The following is an 18,771-nucleotide window of genomic DNA, read 5'->3' on the forward strand; positions in this document are numbered from 1 at the left end:
ATACTGGCGCAGGTGCGGTCACACTGTTTGCAAATCCACACACACCAGCGCGGGTTTTTCGCTGCACTAAATTGTATATTTAACGCAAAATAGCAGCAATTAATACAAACAAACGGTTGCACCAGACACCCGAAAGTGCCGGACATCTCACGGAACCGAAAACAGTGCCAATTCCACCGCGCCACTGCCCCAAATCACGTGATGAAAATCCGCCTGAAAAGTCGCCCTCGTCCGTGAAATGTAAGGCAGAGCAGTTTTTCCAACCAACTTTGGGCGGAGTGAGGAGTTCGAGTTTCGCAGTGCGAGCCCCCTTCATCGAATTTCGCAAATCGCGTTACAATCGGCTAACTATATACCCGGCGATGCCCCAGCAAAATGTGAGACTCCGCGGGCGCGTGTCCTACGCCATAAATGCGCAATTCGGGGCCAATTAGTGGCTGTCTGAGGTGTCCTTTGGCCGCTCCTCCTGCTCCTGCGGCTCGTCCTCGCACGAAACAACCTCATTTGCGGGCCACAGACTTTGAACTTGCGACGCGCGTGTGCGTGCGATCGTGGAAAACAAAAGAAAAGCCCCCTGGCCGCACAAACAATAACAATAGCTCGGATCGCATACACTATCACCGATGCGAATACCAAACATGTTATCTGTGCCGCGGCTAATCTTCCTGGGCGCTCTGCTCGGCGCCTCCGTTTGCTGTGAGTTTCCCAGGGGCTCCGACAGTCCGAATCAGGTGCGAAACTAACCTAAAATCTCCCTCTGTACAGCCTCCCCCATTGAATTTGTGATGGACACCAGTCTAAATGGCTCCCGAGCGGATCCTGCGACTGCTTCCCACCCTGGCAAGTGGCCCCCGACGACCAAAGCGCCGGCGATGAAGGCGCCGAACGGAACAGCTGGCCAGTCTTATCAATCGCCATCGTCGTCGCTGGCCGCTGATAACAGGAGCCACGACAACAACAGCAACAACGGTAGCGCCGCGACCATGCCGCTGCCGCAAGACGGCGACGGATCCGGAGCAGTTGCCACGGCTGTTGCCCCCCAGCTGCCCATCTACGTAGCTCAGCCGAGCTCCAAGAAACCAGAAAGTAAGTTTCAACGGAGAGCACACTGAAAGATAAAGTACCCACAATACATGTTTAGGAAATTATCTGATAAACAAGAAGTTTTTGACTCATTCTGTTTTCACAATCGAATGAATTACTCGAACTCGATTGGTTAACATTAGGCTTGCATTTATTTATAGCTCAAACTTTAAATAGAACTACAAATACTGTAGTTAGTTTGTACATCATAGAGAAAGGCTACATTTTAAAAAGGGAATGGTTCCACCCAGGAGGACACTTTAATCAAAAACTATGCACATTATTTTAATTTAAAGTAAACACAACTAAACTTGTTGTTTAATTGACATAGTTTAGATTGAACTTGATTTAGACAAATCTAGATTTATTGAACAACCTTTTAAACGTGTAGCATTAAATATTTCGAAAGTTTCGAATTTGTAGGATTTCTTAAATTCTTTTAAAATATTATAAATTGACTAGAACAGGAATATAAATTAAGGAAGGACTCCAAATTTCGTTGTAATAATTTTTTAACTTTTTACAATTTAATATTATTGTGGTCTTTTCTCCGAGTGTATATCGCGTGACTGTAACACCTCAAAGACTCTGAATGCTTCTAAGAGGCCGTCTTCTTCTGCGCCTCCGCTTGTGGCTCCGATTCCGTTCCCATCTCGTGACGTCAGCTCGGTGTGGTGTCAATGAGCTGAGCCAGACAGCTCTCATGGCCCACTCCAACGCTGCCTGGCAGCAGACACCCCCACGTCTGGATGCATTTGCTTGCTGCACTCGGGCACTTGCAACTGCAGTCGGTGAAAAAAAAAACAAAAAGCAGGCCTAAGCACTGGGTTTTCGCAGTCGGGGGACGGAAAAACTGGTCGCATTGTCTGGCCCTCCACTTTGCACTTGTCTTCTCCGCGTCTGCTTTGTTAATGCTAAATGGTTTTGTTTTTGTTTCATCACGCTCTCGGCGGTGCCGGTGAATGTGGATGTCTGTCTGGGCGAGCGTGTGCCCGGCCAGGTGCCTCGGGGGCATGGTTATGGCAAATCCCAACTTATAGTCACTGCCGAAGGAGATGACAATCTGCGAGCGGTTGATTTATGGATCTCTGCGTTCTCTAATTAGTTAATTTCTGCCAGCACCTAATTGATTGATTTGCTTCAATCGGTGTCTGGGCGTTTTCTTAATCTGAGAATTCCGGCTGTTAGTTAACAGAGCTTAGGGATGAGCTTTGCTTTTGTAATTTACTTGTTTAGATAATAAATTTATGAATACCGTGGAAATGAGCTTGCTTACACATGACTCCATTTAATTACTGGGATCTATGCATTAAAACTTTTCAACCTGCTGGATTATCAATACCCCGATTTTTTTAAACCATTATTTATTTGAACATGCATGAGCATCGGCTTTACATACCGTGCGAGTGAGATATTTTTCTTCATGCTTGTATATATATTTTTAAGTCTTTTTAATGTCGTCAGCATTTTCCTTTCGAGGATAGACTTTTTAAACCTTTATTTATATGAACATGCATATGAGCTTCGGTTATTCAAGCTTCAATAGTACAAATATCACCTTATTGACGTGATCATATTTGGTGTAAAGGGTTTGTTTTTTAAATTAAAATCTTTTGATTTTGGCAATGGTAATTTGTGCCTTTTTTTGTGTACTCGAATAATTTAATTTTCCAAGCATCATAACAAAAACATTATTGAATAATGCATTTCTGCCTCCCTTAACCTTTAGAAAAGATCAAGTGCCACTGCGACATCTGCAAGGACTCCAACAACATTTGCGAGACGGACGGCTATTGCTTCACGTCGGTGGAGAAGAACGTCGATGGCACCATCGAATTCAGCTACAGGTGAGTTTCGTGCGCCTGATGAGCAGGCCTTCGATTAGGTTAGCACTTGTCCCCCAGAGCAGCCAGTGTGAACATAATTATCTGATCCGTATGACCTGCGATGCAGATGTCTGCACAAGTCGCAAATCTTTCCGCCGGGCCGCTCCATCTGGTGCAACGATGGCTTGCACGGCGGTCCCACGGTCCGTCCGGTGGGCCGGAGTGGCGCCCACGCCTGCTGCAAGGACAGAGACTTCTGCAACCGCTATCTGCGGCCGAAGACGAAGGACCAGCCGTCGAGCCCCTTGGATGGTCGGCATGTCGCTGTCGAAGGTTCGTGCGCTTCTGCACGTGATTCGCCCCTAAGCCCTTTCCTCTCTGACTGCTCCCTCTTCTTTCTGTTCTCTCGCACGCCGTTCAAGAACAAGTTGCCCAAGTTTTGACCGATCCCCCACTTATGCAATGTTGAGTTGAAGTTTTTGAAATGATCATAACCCGAAATGCAGAGCACTACTAATGATGACCTTCTGAAAACCAGAGCGGCGTTATACACATTGTTTTAAATATAATTATAATACTTTTATTGCTACTAACCAGACTGAAACTTCAATTAGCAACAAGCCGCAGGCATCAACAACTACAGCAGAAGCAGCAGCAAACCAGCAACCAATGCCAAGCAATACTAATTTCGTTTAATTGTTATTTTTTCTCTATATCCCGATCGCTCCTTCGCTCCCTTCGGCCTCCACTCGCATATATCGCATATATAAAAATCCGTTTACATAATTGTGTACCGTGCTGTACGGTGACGTAGGTGCATTACTGTGAAATACAATATGCAGCGGAGTAAACCCCTTGAATGCCTCACTAGTAACGAAAAGTACAACTCGTTTAGGATTGAGTGCTGTAGAACTGATTTCTGCAATAAGAATGAACTTATGAAGAGGATATTTGAAAAAGGTACAGCCACATTCAAGTAACAACAACCACACAACCAACAACAATACAATTTCTCTCTTTAGTTTGCACACTTTCTAATTCACTTTGCCTAATTTAGCACTGCATCAATTTAATTAAAGTAATAACTATCAATAATCTGTAATAATATTTTGGTTTAGCTTAGTCAGTTTTTCTTTCAGGTGTGCACAACGCCTAAGTCTTGTCTCTTAAGTTTATTATTTACCTTAACTATTTGCACCTCTTCCGCTTTTTGGGCTCCCACCTCTCTTTTTTCTTTACCTTTTCACTGATTTCTTTTCTCCTTGCTTTTCCCTGTGGCACAAACACACACTATAAATCTTATACGGAATCCAGCTTACACCTTATCTTAATAAATTACACGTATCTCTATGCATGCCAAAGTATCTTTGCAAATTCGAATCGTGTTAGTAGTTTGTAGATATGTGACTTTTCACTCAAGGGGTGAATTTGTATTTTGTCCTGGGAGCATTAGCTTTTCACTATTCTGCTCTCTTTTTTCTAAAGAATCTGTGGTTTCCAAGGACATGTCTCAATTTACGAAGTTTGTCCAGGACTATTTCGGTTTCTGTTTTAACATCAGACTTCTGATATGTGTAAATCCTCCTTTATAAGTTATGATATTCCCCAAAATGATTTTTCTTCGCTGTGTTCCTTGGCCTATTGTTTTGGAACGTACAGTCCAGTTCCGATTCTCACTTCAGTATGTTTTGCTTGACATTTAGAAAATATTCTTGAAGTCGCAATTTAAAACACTGCCACTGGAAAATTGTTTAAATTGTACTTCAATGAAAAATAATTCGTGAAAAGTGAAGCATGGAACTGGTCTGAACAACTAGTCTAGTAAGCCCCACCTCTCCCACATTTGGCAGTGGTTTCCCCCCATAATTCCCTGGTATTTTGATGGCCGACAGACTCTGCTTACTGCCTTTGCACCCGAAAACACAGTTGAATCCACCTGCTGCAGCTGAAAAATCCACCCCAACCCCTATCCTGGCTGAGCTACCACCAAAAATAAATAAACAAGAGCTGCTGCTAAATTTTAGCTTGTAAGTGGTAACAAAAGCTGCTTCGTAACTGCACACCGCAACAAATACAACGAAAACAACTAGAACAACAAGTGCTAATCTCCTACTACCCGAAAACCTAGAACCTAATTTAGATGTAGACTAAAAAAGAACAGCTAACGCAACTTAGTAGATAAAAACAAACCCCAACTAAATATTATGTATGTAGATGCATAACAGACCAGTTGCCACCTGAAGATCCGACCTCGTGCAAATTAAATTCGGAGGCAGCCTCTTCACAGTGCTGTGCCGAAGATTATTGCAATACGCGTGAGAATTACAGTGGTGTCCTACCAGGTGAGACCAGCAATGCACCGCCCACAACAACACCGCCACCCCCACCACCAACACCACCACCACCCAACAATCCAACCACCAGCCATCGAAGCAGCCACGCCCATGCCATTGCACCACCTCATTTGCGAAGTTTTTTTGGTATACTCAAATTTGTAACACATTGAATTCACACAAGAAATACATACATACACGCGTAAGAATACCTGGCTAACACACACACCTCGCACACCCACGCTTTCAGCGAACACACCATCCCACCCCAGTCTTCGTCCTTGTTCGTCCTTTGAGGGAAGAATAGGTATTGTAAACGTCGGACCCTGTTCCCAATTCGTTCTATTCAAGCAAATACTTTGATAGCCTTTTCAACTCCGCAATGATTATGATCTTTTGATTTTGAATTAATTTTGACCATAAATATTAATGAATAATCATTATTAGTAAGCGGTATCCCGAAAAAATAAATAAATAACTAAATGCCATATATCTAAATTTTCTTAATTGATAAAGAGATTTCTTGGGATTCTGAAAGACAACGTTTTTTTAAAGAAATTTTAGAAAGCAATGATTAGTAAAAGTTTTATATTCGAATTCACGACTGGGGGATTTTGGATAGGGACGCGATTGGGAACAGGGTTTTATTTCGCTCCAATGTGTTGTTTCGTTGGCATGTCGTCCTTGTTTATACGTTGACTTTCCTTGCCACATCTCATGTAAATTGTACGCACCACATTGTTACCTTGTCTGTGGCCTCGTCTGCTGGCCAACCGCCCCCCAAACCCACAACCCCCCCCTCCCCACTCCCCACCTGCTATTCAGGCCGCCACCTTTGCACCTGTCAACTGAGTTGGTGCCGCACCGTTCTGCGGGTTTGTCTGCTGACCTGACCTTTTGCGTCATCATCGTATTGACTTGTTAAAAACGCATTTAAGAAGGAAGTAAGCAAGGCATTTACCAGCAACAACAAACCCGTCTCAAGGGCCGTCGGCGGGAGGAGTGGGAGTTTCAAGAAGCCCTTGCAGACGGTGGCCTTGTTTGTCCCCCCTTCCGCCCAATCCCCTGAATGTCTGTGCCGGTGTGCGTGTGTATCTGTGTGTCTGCCCTTTTTCATTCATGTGCAATGCCGCTTTCAGAGCTGCAGTTGCAACTGCAAGTCGCAGTCAACGGTCTCTCATTTCATTCATTAATGGCCGCATTTTTTGCCCCGCAGTCTGCCGCTTTTTCAAACTTATTACCCTAGCAGAAGTTCCATTAGCCCACTCAATATGCCAAAGCAATTAAATTTTACACTTTTACATACTAATAAGCTATATAAAGTTATTTATTCAAATCTACTTACAATGCTAGTTATATTATAATAAATGATATGAGGGTTTTTGGTGTCCCGTTTCAAAAACTGATAATAATCCGTTAATACTAAAATATTTATTTTTTTATTTCAAGCAAAGCTTTTAGTTTTGATAATAACGGATTATTATACGCTTTAGCTACATGACATCAAAAACATTCAAATCATTTATTAAAGTACAAAGTAGGTTATTTTACTCAAAATGTGACAATTTTTCAATCCAAATTAAATCGATTATTACCAACAGAAACTTAAGTCTGTTTATAACCTCGAGTTTTGGCTTAAACTGAAGATGTAACTTCTAATAGAGTATTCCAGCGGCAGTGCGGCTTACTTGTCCATATTGTTTTTCGCAGTTGTTCGCTCATTTCCATTGCACTTTTGTGTTTGTTCAGTGGGAGGTTGGTATGTCTGTATGAGTTAGTTCGTCTGCGAAATATCTCGTTTGGGACTGGGCTTGGATTTGGTTCGTTTTGTTTTATTGTAAACAGCCAAAAATTTAGTTTTTGTTTGTTAAGTTTGCTCCATTATTTAGTAGTTTTGAAGTAGATCCTAGGCTCGTTGCCGTATGGTATGTGCAAAGGTTTGTAAATAACTCAAATTATTCATGTGCAGGTCAGTGCTGTTTTTGTAAATAAATTACTATATTTAAGTATTACTAACAGCTAACAGTGTTTGGAATGAGCTTTTGGGTTTGGATTTGTTTCGTTTCGTTTTTGCACCCTGATTTCTTACTGTTATCACGCACATTTACTTGTTAACGGCTTCCTGCATGCCACTCTCAACTGATTGACTAACATTCTGCATTCTATTTGTATTTATTTTCCATTAATTCGATCACATTTACATGAAGAACCCTTTGTCTGCCCTTAATAATGAAAGTGTCTGTGGATTCTGTACAGATTACGTGCCACATCGTCTGACCAGCTGGGAGTTTGTGGCCATCATCCTAGGGGCCACCCTAATCATTTGCTTCACTGGCACAAGTACTTGGTACTACTGCCAACGTCGCAAGCGCTTGGCCAGCGGCAGGCCGTTTGCCAAGGAGGACTCCGTGTACGATCCCATACTAAATGGTAATACGACCATCCACGACATCATTGAGATGACCACCTCCGGTTCGGGTTCGGGTGAGTTCCATGGGGTGAGTTCCCAACTTCAATTTGGCCTAATTTCGTTTCCTCTCTTTTAGCTGGTCTGCCCCTGCTGGTGCAGCGTTCTATTGCCCGCCAGGTGCAGCTGTGTCATGTCATTGGAAAGGGGCGCTTCGGCGAAGTCTGGCGTGGACGCTGGCGCGGAGAGAACGTGGCGGTAAAGATCTTCTCTAGTCGCGAAGAGTGCTCCTGGTTCCGCGAGGCGGAAATCTATCAGACGGTAATGCTTCGGCACGAGAATATTTTGGGCTTCATAGCTGCGGACAACAAGGGTGAGCCCATCTGCACTTTCTCTGAGAGATTCCTTAAATGCTTACCTTTTTTAATTATTTTTTCGTACAGACAACGGAACTTGGACGCAGTTGTGGCTGGTAACCGACTATCATGAGAACGGATCGCTCTTTGACTATCTAACCACGCACACGGTGGACACCAACACCATGCTTAACATGTCGCTGAGTATTGCCACTGGGCTGGCTCATCTGCACATGGACATTGTGGGAACCCGCGGCAAGCCCGCCATTGCCCATCGCGATCTCAAATCCAAGAACATACTGGTCAAATCAAACCTGAGCTGTGCTATTGGGGATTTGGGCCTGGCCGTGCGCCACGTGGAAAAGAACGACTCGGTGGACATACCCTCCACTCATCGCGTGGGTACCAAGCGCTATATGGCACCAGAGGTGCTGGACGAGAGCATGAACGACCAGCACTTCGACTCGTACAAGCGGGCGGATGTTTACGCCTTTGGCCTGATCCTTTGGGAGATTGCACGTCGATGCAACATGGGCATGATCTACGACGAGTACCAACTGCCGTACTACGATGCCGTGCAGCCAGATCCCAGCATTGAGGAGATGAAGAAGGTAACTTTTTGATTTAAAAGAAGGAGAGAATCGATTTGACTAACTTTTTATAATTTCCCTTGAGGTGGTTTGCATTGAAAAGAGCCGTCCTAACATTCCAAACCGCTGGCACGCCTCCGACGTGCTCCACAATATGGCCAAGGTGATGAAGGAGTGCTGGTATCCCAATCCAGTGGCCCGCCTGACGGCGCTGCGCATCAAAAAGACACTTGCTAGCATCAGTGTGGAGGACAAGGTCAAGAACTGATTGTGGCTCTAGTTTGAGGAGTAGCCCCCGTGGCCCGTCCCGTGGGATCGGGGGGAGACATACATTAGTAACCTGTAACCTGGCCCCGTGTTACCTTAAATGTCCTGGCAGCGCCTGCCAAGCAGTTCCAGAAACCCGTTAAGAAATGAAATACAAAGAAAATTGTAAATATTAAGCGCTAACTCATCCTTAACGTTTTCAATACTTTGCTTTGTTTCCGAACGAGCTCGTTATTAGTTTTGTGTTTACACCAGCCCAAACTATTGTACATAACCTTCGTTGACATTTTCGCTGAGATTTGCTTGTTTCCGGGCAGCGTGAGCAAAGCGGCGCGCCAAAGGGAACTGCCGCACTGCCATTCGAGCTACCAATTAGGGCCTAGTTATAGACCGACAAAAAAACACGTTATATACACAATACATATTTTTTATAAATCGTGTTCGCGAAAGAGAATCCAGCAAACAAAATGATAAATACAAAACGATAAATACAGTAAGACTTTGTCAAGACTGAGCAGCAGTGGAAAGCAGTGAGAACCAGATGCAAATCGCGGGCAGTTTTTTGCCTGCAACATAGAAAGTATACAAAACACCCACAACCAGATCATTAGCAGAGAAGATTATTAACAATTTTAGGCATAAAGTTGACAAACTCAGGAAACCGTAACGTAAAAGTAAAATTTAAAGAATCAAACAACTTGGTGCGCCGCCTGCTCACGTACAGCTTGCCATGCCCACGTCGCTATTGCTGCTGCTGTGCCTCCCTAGCTTTATATATACCAAGCCCTTCTCCCCAAGTATAAACCCATATTGCTGGAAGAGCTTCTTTTTAAGTTTTAACTATTTTAAATTGTCTACACCAAAACTCTCGACCCTGGCAATCAACCAAATCTTGTTGCATGTTCATCTTTTTGTTATTTCATCTAACCATACGTCGCATTTCAAGCTGTCCCTTTATTGATTCTGCTCATTTTAACCAAAGCTTGTTCTTCCTATTTTATTGTAGCCATAAAAATAAAGCAAAGTAAACAAAACTATAAAATAACAAAACAAAATATATGGTATATTTATATATGAACTGTATACTATACTTGCTTCGATTGTAAATTCTAAGGAACTAATTGTTTCGTGAACAAACCTAAACCACTAGTTTAAGTCTGTGCGCACACCGTTCGGTGTGCTTATTCCGGGTAATACAATACGTTTAACATCATATATTAATTAATTTCGTACATCAAATGCCATAAAGCTGAATGAGTCCATTATCAATGTATACCTGTACACACAATCCATTACCAGAATGCAATAGTAGTTTCAACACAACCCATGTTTCCTTAAACCATCAACACACGCCAGCTGAGAGATTAAAGTAAACATTAATTAACATTTTAATCATTTCGATGTAAGTTACAAGTAAGAGCTTGTACGAGCAGTGCATGCAAGATTGTAATTAGGGTTATGATTATATAGTACCTACATATTGTTATTTTTTCGGTCTGCGAAATTTACTTTCCTATTTTAATTTAAGCTTACTAAAGTTAATCATTTCCTGTACGAACACAAACGATTTCATTGGGAAACAAATTTAAACAAAATGTTTTTAGCTGTATTCGCGTATGTATATTAGTTTTTGAAACTATTCCTGTAATTGTAAAATCTGTATATAGTCTGTGTGTGCAAGTCAAACAAAGAGCGATTGATTCATGTTTGACTGTTCCAAACTAAGTTTAAGCCGAAAGTTGTTTTTAAGAAAAACCCCCAAAACAACCTCCGATGTGGGGCACTTCCTAAAACCCACAACCTTAGTCCCTGATCCAAACCAAAAACAACTTTAAAAACAACTGAGTTTAAGATTCAATTAAAACCGAAGAACACAAAATACACAAAAGACTTTATCAATGCGCAAAAACATAAAAAAATTAATTTTACATAAAAGAAATCCTATTTTGCTGGCAAAACATTATTTTGGTTCCAAATTTCAAAGATTTCAAGAACTAAAACGATGCACTTTGTGCGACTTATGTTAGGCTCAAGTAAGCGAAAAGTGTCTCAGCCATAATGTTAAGAGCGAAAGCATTTGTAATGTGTATTAATCGTAATGGATTGGATCATGAGAGATATATAGAAAGGAAAAGAGATGGAGAAAGAGAGAGCAGGAATGATTTACTTGGGTGTAATGTTAAAAAAAAAGCGTTGAAAGTGTAAACAGAGTCTAACTTTTAGCTTTAAGCTGCGTTTTTACTGGCACTTTAAATAAAATACAAAAATAAAACCAACCGAAAATATTTGTAAAAGAATTTGCCTTGTTTATAATTATTTCATTAGTAACCTGGCGTATGCTTAATTAGTCTATTAAATAGTTATTTTGTGGGGTCTGAAGTATATTCAATTTAATTTATGTGTATATTTTGGGCTATTCATCCTTAATAATGTTCTTGGGCCTTTGGCTGTTGTGTTCCAAGTGTTTGCAATCGCACAACGTGCGGAAAAAATGGGTGCATGCATATTATATTTCATTATAACTGCCTTGGGCGTCGAGTGGTGGGAAAAATGTACATTCCTGCTGTTCTGAATATGTTTTGTATAAGCAAAAATATTAATTATTTCCAGGTTGCTATGGGTAAGGACAATGTTGAGCCTTGAATTTTTGGTCTTACCTTTCGTATCTTATCTCTTAGTAAGGACTTGTGAACAAGTAAAGATAAGATGAAATGCAGATCTTTGCTCATTTATTTATTGTATTCGATTTACATTTAGACGTGAAACGATTTAATTGTTGCTTGAATATGGTAAAATTGCATTGGAATACTCTTCTTTCTGTTAATAACATTGAATGCCTCAGTCAGTATATTTGGATAGTCTCTACTAAAAACACATTTAGATATCTAAGATCGTTTGAGTAATAATAAATATTCATATGCATATTATATAAATCCAATTGCCCTATGCTACAGCAATTTGATCTCGATATGTATTCGTTTAACAATTGGATATGTTGCAATATTTTAATAAATCCTAGGAATAGCTGCATTTCAATCAGTTATCAGGTTCATTTTCGGTTTGGCTGTTTTCATTTTCGATATCCTGAGCTCTGCTACCGAAGGACTGTGATCTTTAATTGCGGCGATGCTGGAAAAATGATGATAATAATACAATAGAATTGTTTTAGTGATATTATAGGGATAGTTACCTCTGCTCCCACCATATCCACACAGTCGAAGGCATCGCGAAAATAGCCACAGCTCAGCTTAATGGCTGCCCGATGGTGCAATCGCTGCTGCTGGCAGCACATGCCACTAAAAATGCAATTCAATTTTTAGACCTTCTTTAAGTATTCTGGATTCACGTGGACTTACTTGATCACCTGGCAGTCGCTGCTGCTGCTGCACTCACTGCCCAGCGGCTGCCTCTGCTTCAGCCCGAATATGTCCTCCAGCAGCGAGGTGGCCCCTCCCGACTCCGCGTCCGACTCGCACCGCCAGACGCCCTCCTGGGCGACCAGCATGCACACCGTACCCTGTGGACAGTCCGCATGTCGCTGGCACAAATCCCGCTGTCGTCCGAACACATAAACGCATTTGCCTTCTGAAAAAGATTTCGTTTACCCAACAAAAGTAGGTACGATTATTATGGGCGGGTCGACTGGTATGGTAATGACAATCTTTAAAGGATTCTAAGCAATAATGCTTAAGAAACGTTTGAACTGTTTTCAAATTATGTACTGCGCTGGCTACTACGATATTTTTCCCCACAAAAACCATATTTTTCATTCGCGTTTGGGGGGTCAAATGTCTTTTCAGACCATAAGTAGGTTTGCTTATAATCATTAAAAAACTACGTTCCCTATACGATTTGTAAATTTTTTTTAGATTTTTATTAAAACAAAATTTTAAAATATACAAGAGAGCTCACTATAGTCAAGTGTCTCGACTATAAGATTCCTTCAAATCACATATACCTTCGAAGAGAAGCGAAAAACATCGATGCCGACATTTTTACAATCTACACCTTTCACTTTCATTTACTGGCATTGACCGTGTTCTTTAAGATACAGGCGTAAAGTCATAACTTATTAACTAATGCTCCGATTTTTACAATTTTTGGCGCGCCGGTAGGTATTAACAAGCAAAATGAAAATAAAGTATTTTAAATTAATTTTTAAAAATGTGGATGCCACCAACTGACAGATTGTGGGCGCGACATCTTGCTGAAATAAACTTGCGCTGCGCAAGAATCTCTAGAATCTACATGATTAAGACGAACTGTCTAGCTTTTGTAGTTTCCGATCTCTCAGCGTTCATACGGACGTGCGGGCAGAAGGTCAGACGACTTGGTTAGTAACCCTCATAAAGAATAAATAGACTTTATAGGTTTGGAAACGCTTCCCTACCCCTTTTACATACTTTTCGACGAATACAATATACCCTTTTACTCTACGAGTAACGCCTATAAACATTTAAAGAAATAATATAAAACATATTTAGTGGATTTTAGCACTAATCAAATCTTCGTTATTTTGAGATCCTTTATATTTTATTTTAAGTTTACGGTTTCATTATTTGCTGCTTGCATATCTTCGCTTCTACGCACGGTCTTTAGCTAATAACAGGTATCTGATAGTCGAGGCACTGCACTGCAGAGTTTTCTCTGGTTTCTTTTATTTCCTTCCATATATACGGGTAATATGTCTCCCCTTCAACTAATGTATTTCGATACTCAATGAAAACTATTAGTTGGTACAAACGCTTTTCTGGGCTTTACGGGAAACTAAAATATCACGTAGCTCTTAAAGTATAGTATTCAGTGCAAAAGTGTAGGATGTTGCGCAGCGGCAACGCAATTAGTCCAACTTACCTCCGTATGTGTTGACGCAGACCCCGGAGGGACAGCAGTCCTCGTTGAGGAGACAGGCGCGGTCGGCGCAGGGCGTGTCCTCAATCAGCGGCTCCACAATTCCGTAAACTTCTGTCTGTTGGCGCATCTGTGGGGATGGTCGAATGCGGTGGCAATTAGAGCGGCATTTGTTCACTATACGCGGCGTATGCGTTATATTTCCCCACCAATGCAGTGCAGCGGTGGGTTATCAATAACGCTGACACTTGTCGTGCGGTAATTAATTTCTGTTTTGCTGTGAACTCTGAACTTTTCCCTTGATTGAGACCCGTTAACCAAGTGGCCAATAAAAGCATACCGGCTCCAATTTCAATTTGCTGCAAAACACTGCGCCAAATGCCTTCGGCTATTTGTGGCCTGCCAACATGGCGTATACGAATCAAAATGTGCACGAGCCAACCGACTTTTCGACAGTGATGTTGAGTTAAGCAGGAAGTTATGCCTTAGGCATGGAGTATTGTTAAATTTGTTTGCATTCAAGGCTACTCAGTCATTAAAAAACCAGTTTTGAGCGTCAGCATAGTACAATTTAAAATTTGTATAAATGTGTGTAAAAAGGAATACTTTAAATTTCTACGAAATTGTCTAAACCAATTTCCTCGGCAAGAGAGATAAAATATTTTACGTTTTCACTAATGCAATTTTATATAAATTTCACTTTGTTCTGAACACAGCCTGCAAACATTTTATAAGTTCTATTCTATAAGCGTTTGGTGAGCTTTTTAAAAAATAATTCAATTAAATCTTTTAATCATTTTTTAAATTTCTGTGAAATTAGCGTATATTACTTTACTAATAAATCCATATTAGTATTGCATTCCGAAATGGAATAAAATCTTTGTTTTCTGCAGGTATGTGGTATCAATCCTCGTCAGCGGTTTACCCCCTGCACCATAGTTCCGCCCTGCAATTACTTGCAATTACACCCACCACACTCACCTGTTGTGGCGGAGGAAGCGGTTGGTGCTGCTCCTGCTCGGCGGCGGCATACGGGCCAAGGTAATCGTTGAGGCCCTGATCCCCGGCGACGGGAAACGGGGCTCTGCGGTGCATCAGGTTGCGCGAGTCGCGTCCATAGAGGGCGCGCTGCCAGGCCTTTCCGGAGGAGAACGAGGAGGAGGACGTGGCGAGCGAGGGGTCCAGCTGATGGGCCAGGCCCAGGAGCAGCAGCAGGGCTGCCCACCTCGGAATGTTGCTCATGGCGGCCAAGTTAGTAGTACATCATTGCCCGTAGAATGCCCGTTCCTGATGCCTCTTGCCTGCTGCCCGGCGAACTGTGAAAACGAAAACCGGGTATCGCTTAATTAAAACGTATGCCTGGTCGGGAGTCTATTGCTGCCCTGCGGGATGAGCAAATTTCCGTGTACATTCGCTCGAATGAAATCGCTGCCTCCTAGCCCGCAGTCTCATTCATGGTTCCGTTACCGGTTCCCGGCCATATCCCTGTCAGGCGGCTCATTAAAATTGTCGGCTTGCTTTTAGTGTTATTACCGGCTGTGCCTTAATTTATGTATTTCCAGACTGCGTGCCTCGTAGCCCCATTTTTATTGCCGGATGAAAGCCGTAAGGGGCACGGGTCATACATCAAATTTGGCTTATTATCTACTTCATTCACGTAAGCCAGATTTAACAATGTACCTCACACCAAATTAAGCCAACTTAGCAAGGAAATTATTTGCAACTAAATTGCGTTTTAAGTTTAACATTTCCCCAAAAACCTTTTAAAGTGGAATTATGTTCTCAAAAAAGAGCCTTCGAATTTTAGCCTGCCTAGGGGAATACAAAAACTCAAAGTGAAATTTTCCTTTCATTTTAAAAATGTATGTTGAGTGTATTCAGCTTCGTGATGGCTTCCCCTGAGAAAGGTAATTAAAACAATTTATGTAAAAGCTTCTAGCAAATTAATTTGAAGTTTCAGTTTGGTCCCTTTGTTTTCCCTTCAATTTATCCTAATATGTTTGAGTAGTAAGCCTGACTAGGCTTTAGCCGAAATTGAACAGAAGGTTCAATATAATTGCCTACTTATTGGGGTGGCAATCTATCTTATTGTCCAGCTGCATTGCTTCCGAAGTAGCTATCCTTAATGGCCGACAATGAATTTCAGGCTTTGACCTTCTATAAATGGTCGATTGGCAACAGTTGTTGGCGCTCCTCCATAAATAAGTAAATGAGCGAAAGGCTGTTGACACACCAAAGGCCAAGGAAAACATTTCCCGGCTGTCACAGGAAGTCTTCCGGCGTGGGAGTGCAATTTCATTAATGATCCTGCTTTTGAAGGTGGCACAGGCAAATGGAGTAGCCTAAGAACAAGTCCTTTCCTCGGCTCTCTTTTAGCAATTTGTTAATTACTTTTTCTTTTTTTTACTTTCACCGGACGGAGCCCGTCAAGGTTCTCATCCTTTAAGTTCGCGGGACTGTTGCCTGGCATTTCGCCCCTTTTCATTCGAGGACAGTAATTACAATTAACCATCCATAGCCGTTTATCAAATCTCCACTAATTGCGTTTTTACCCGAAAAGGGGCCCGCTTTTCGTTGCCAGGTATGAAAATTAAAACTGATCCACGTGTTCCTTGATTTTTAATTTACCAAATTGTCGTTGACGCATCTGAGATTGGGTCCTTATCAGGTCGAAAGTCTCAAACTGCTATTTCCAGCGAAGGCAAAACTTCGCCCTCCGTCCATTCGATCCGCTGAATGTGGCTAATTGCTTTGGGGCCACTCCAAAGTTTTGCAATTTGTTAGTTTTTCTGTTATATTTTACACAATTGACCAAACTTTGCCAATGATTGGTAGAAAGTTTACAAGCGCTTAAGCGATGAGTTGATTAAAGTTCCCTAATTGAGCATCAACTTGGGCCGGAAGTTGACCTTTCCCAAGAAATATGCTTGGTGCGAACTTTGGCAACTAAAAACTAGCTTCACACTAGGATTGAAATGAATATCTTCGACATTAAGCTTTTGAAACAAAACACGTTTATGCAATTATGATAACAGAAAGGCAGTTTGATGAATTAAATACTACTACTAATACCAATTACCCTTATCATAATAAAGCTTATGGACAATCAAAAAATATTTGAATCTAAACCGAAAATTGTAGTTAGATTTCTAAAATAAATTCAATAAGAACATTATCAACATTGAAATTAATGTAAATTCTTAAAGAATGTACAAGATTTATTGTTGGGCGAAAATAAGGTTGAATAAATATATTCGACACATGACACATTTGCCTCTCAGTTTTCGTTGTGTTTTTGGTATAAATTTCACTGCAAAAAACATATAGAAATTTAATACATTTCCTAAGATGTCTCCAATTCCTCCATATTCAACCAAGGGTAATTGCAAGCAGTAAAGCTAAAATGAAGTGAATGGCTACCTAATTTTCCATAGTATCATCTTAAGCCTGACTAGATAAAGAGCTTGAAATTGGTTGTAAAGTAACCCCTTCCAAAATGGCTTATAATTACTCGGCACTTTGACGCCAATGATATTCCTTTTATGCCGTATCCTGTTTCCAAAACTAAGCCAAAACTCTAGGGGGAAATTCGACCAAAGAACGGGTTCGAAAATACCGCCCTCGCTTGAAATTAGACCGTCGTACGACAGAGTGTTCATTTCGACACGCCCCCAGATGCACTTAAAGTGCAGCTGCCTCGCCCTTTAGTTTCAGCCAGGACAGATTCGCTGATGCCAGATACGATACACGTGTCAGGTTGCACTTTCACTTTCACTTTCGCCGCACGCTCCGTTTGGATTGGGATGGGAGTGGGTGCTCTGTGGCACGCAACATACCTGCTGGCTGCTCGTCCTGTCGGCTACTGACTCTCTGACTTGGCTCAAACAACACCTGTCGGCTAGCTGCCGCCACGGAGCTTTTGGCCCCCAAAGCTTTCGGTTGGAGTTTTATGAATTAAGTGTGTTTGTGGCGCACCGAAAGCTCCTAGGAATCAATTTTAATGAAGAATACCCCTATATGTATGCGTATCAAGTCGGTTAGGATTTGTGGCCATGACGTCACTGTGATTTGTGGCAGCAGTGCAAATTTAATGAGGCCCCCCTGTTACCAAGAACGGATCCCTGACTTCGAGTGCCTGTCCTGCAGGCAAATCTGTTAAATGGAAAACACGAAATTCGGAAATCAAATCGAGATGAAAAGAGCCTGGCCTCTAGGACATTCCTTGCATCAGGATAATGAGGATTGTGTGCTCATGCCACTCACCGCGCCTTTGCACAGAGGGCCCTTCGTGCGGAACATTCAATATGCAAATTATTTTAGCCACTTAGGGTGTAGGGAAGGAAATTGTGATGCACCCGTAACTTGTATAATACATCGATGTTTGCTCTGTAAATGGAAAATATTGCTGCAGGGTCTGAGCCGCATTAAATGTAATTCCCTGCATTCAATAAGGATGCTTTACATTCATCATAAGGTACCAATCTATCCTTTAAGTTTAGGAATTTATGTTGGAGTAGTAGCATTTATCTTTAAAAAGGGGCAGACGTACACTCATCCTCTGAATGAATTCATACACCAGTTCTAAGTGTGCTTGAAAAGGGTAAAAATGTGTTTCAGTATGTTTTCTTAATGTATTGTATGGAAACAACTTTTTATGAAATCTTATATGAATACAACATATTAGAGTATTCAATAATTCTCGTGACTTCACAATTTCCAAAGATAGGAGAACTCAAGAACTCCAAGAAAATATCTATGGCGACCTTCTTATAGCTGAAGGATTGTTCTCAGTATGAAATTGTGTAACTAGCTCTACTTTATCTACCAAATTGATAAAATTTTGTAAGCTGGGAAAACCATAACATTTTTCCAGGGAATGATTTAAAGCCTTTATAGCTTGGTGTAAAACACCAGAGCTGCAAAGCGCCGGCAAGTGATTGCGGCTAAGAGTGTTAACCTTGTTTTCACTTTACTAGGGGAAGCTGGCGCAGAACTTCCTTGGCGCAACCACATTGAATATTCCAAATGCTGGAAAAGGGGGCTGAGTGCAGTGGCAAT

At 41.6% G+C, this 18,771-nt stretch overlaps 2 protein-coding genes across 5 annotated transcripts; one reads left to right on the forward strand and one right to left on the reverse strand.

Moving 5' to 3' along the window:
- The first annotated feature begins 25 nt into the window (after positions 1-25).
- babo (TGF-beta receptor type-1 babo) lies at positions 26-9,038 on the forward strand. Of its 3 annotated transcripts, none has more exons than XM_017085437.4 (8): positions 26-696; positions 766-1,086; positions 2,813-2,930; positions 3,037-3,242; positions 7,499-7,726; positions 7,789-8,022; positions 8,093-8,616; positions 8,681-9,038. In XM_017085437.4, the coding sequence occupies exons 1-8, from the start codon at positions 624-626 to the stop codon at positions 8,861-8,863; spliced, it is 1,887 nt and encodes a 628-aa protein (XP_016940926.3). In that variant the 5' UTR covers positions 26-623; the 3' UTR covers positions 8,864-9,038. The 3 variants fall into 3 exon arrangements, with proteins under 3 accessions (XP_016940926.3, XP_016940928.3, XP_016940927.3); XM_017085439.4 differs by lacking the exon at positions 3,037-3,242 and adding an exon at positions 5,124-5,251 and having other exon boundaries at positions 27-696; XM_017085438.4 differs by lacking the exon at positions 3,037-3,242 and adding an exon at positions 3,724-3,869 and having other exon boundaries at positions 29-696.
- Positions 9,039-11,574: 2,536 nt separating this feature from the next.
- spab (space blanket) lies at positions 11,575-17,613 on the reverse strand. Of its 2 annotated transcripts, XM_017084972.4 has the most exons (6): positions 17,550-17,609; positions 14,695-15,029; positions 13,717-13,843; positions 12,219-12,447; positions 12,053-12,158; positions 11,575-11,991 (listed from the first exon to the last, which is right to left on the reverse strand). In XM_017084972.4, exons 2-6 carry the CDS (start codon positions 14,953-14,955, stop codon positions 11,977-11,979), a joined length of 738 nt encoding a protein of 245 aa, XP_016940461.3. In that variant the 5' UTR covers positions 14,956-15,029; positions 17,550-17,609; the 3' UTR covers positions 11,575-11,976. The 2 variants fall into 2 exon arrangements, with proteins under 2 accessions (XP_016940461.3, XP_036670060.3); XM_036814165.3 differs by lacking the exons at positions 11,575-11,991; positions 12,053-12,158; positions 12,219-12,447 and adding an exon at positions 13,138-13,205 and having other exon boundaries at positions 17,550-17,613.
- Positions 17,614-18,771: the final 1,158 nt, after the last annotated feature.

The sequence above is a fragment of the Drosophila suzukii genome, chromosome 2R (genome assembly GCF_043229965.1).
Source record: "Drosophila suzukii chromosome 2R, CBGP_Dsuzu_IsoJpt1.0, whole genome shotgun sequence".
In the NCBI taxonomy this organism is placed as follows: Eukaryota; Metazoa; Arthropoda; class Insecta; order Diptera; family Drosophilidae; genus Drosophila; species Drosophila suzukii.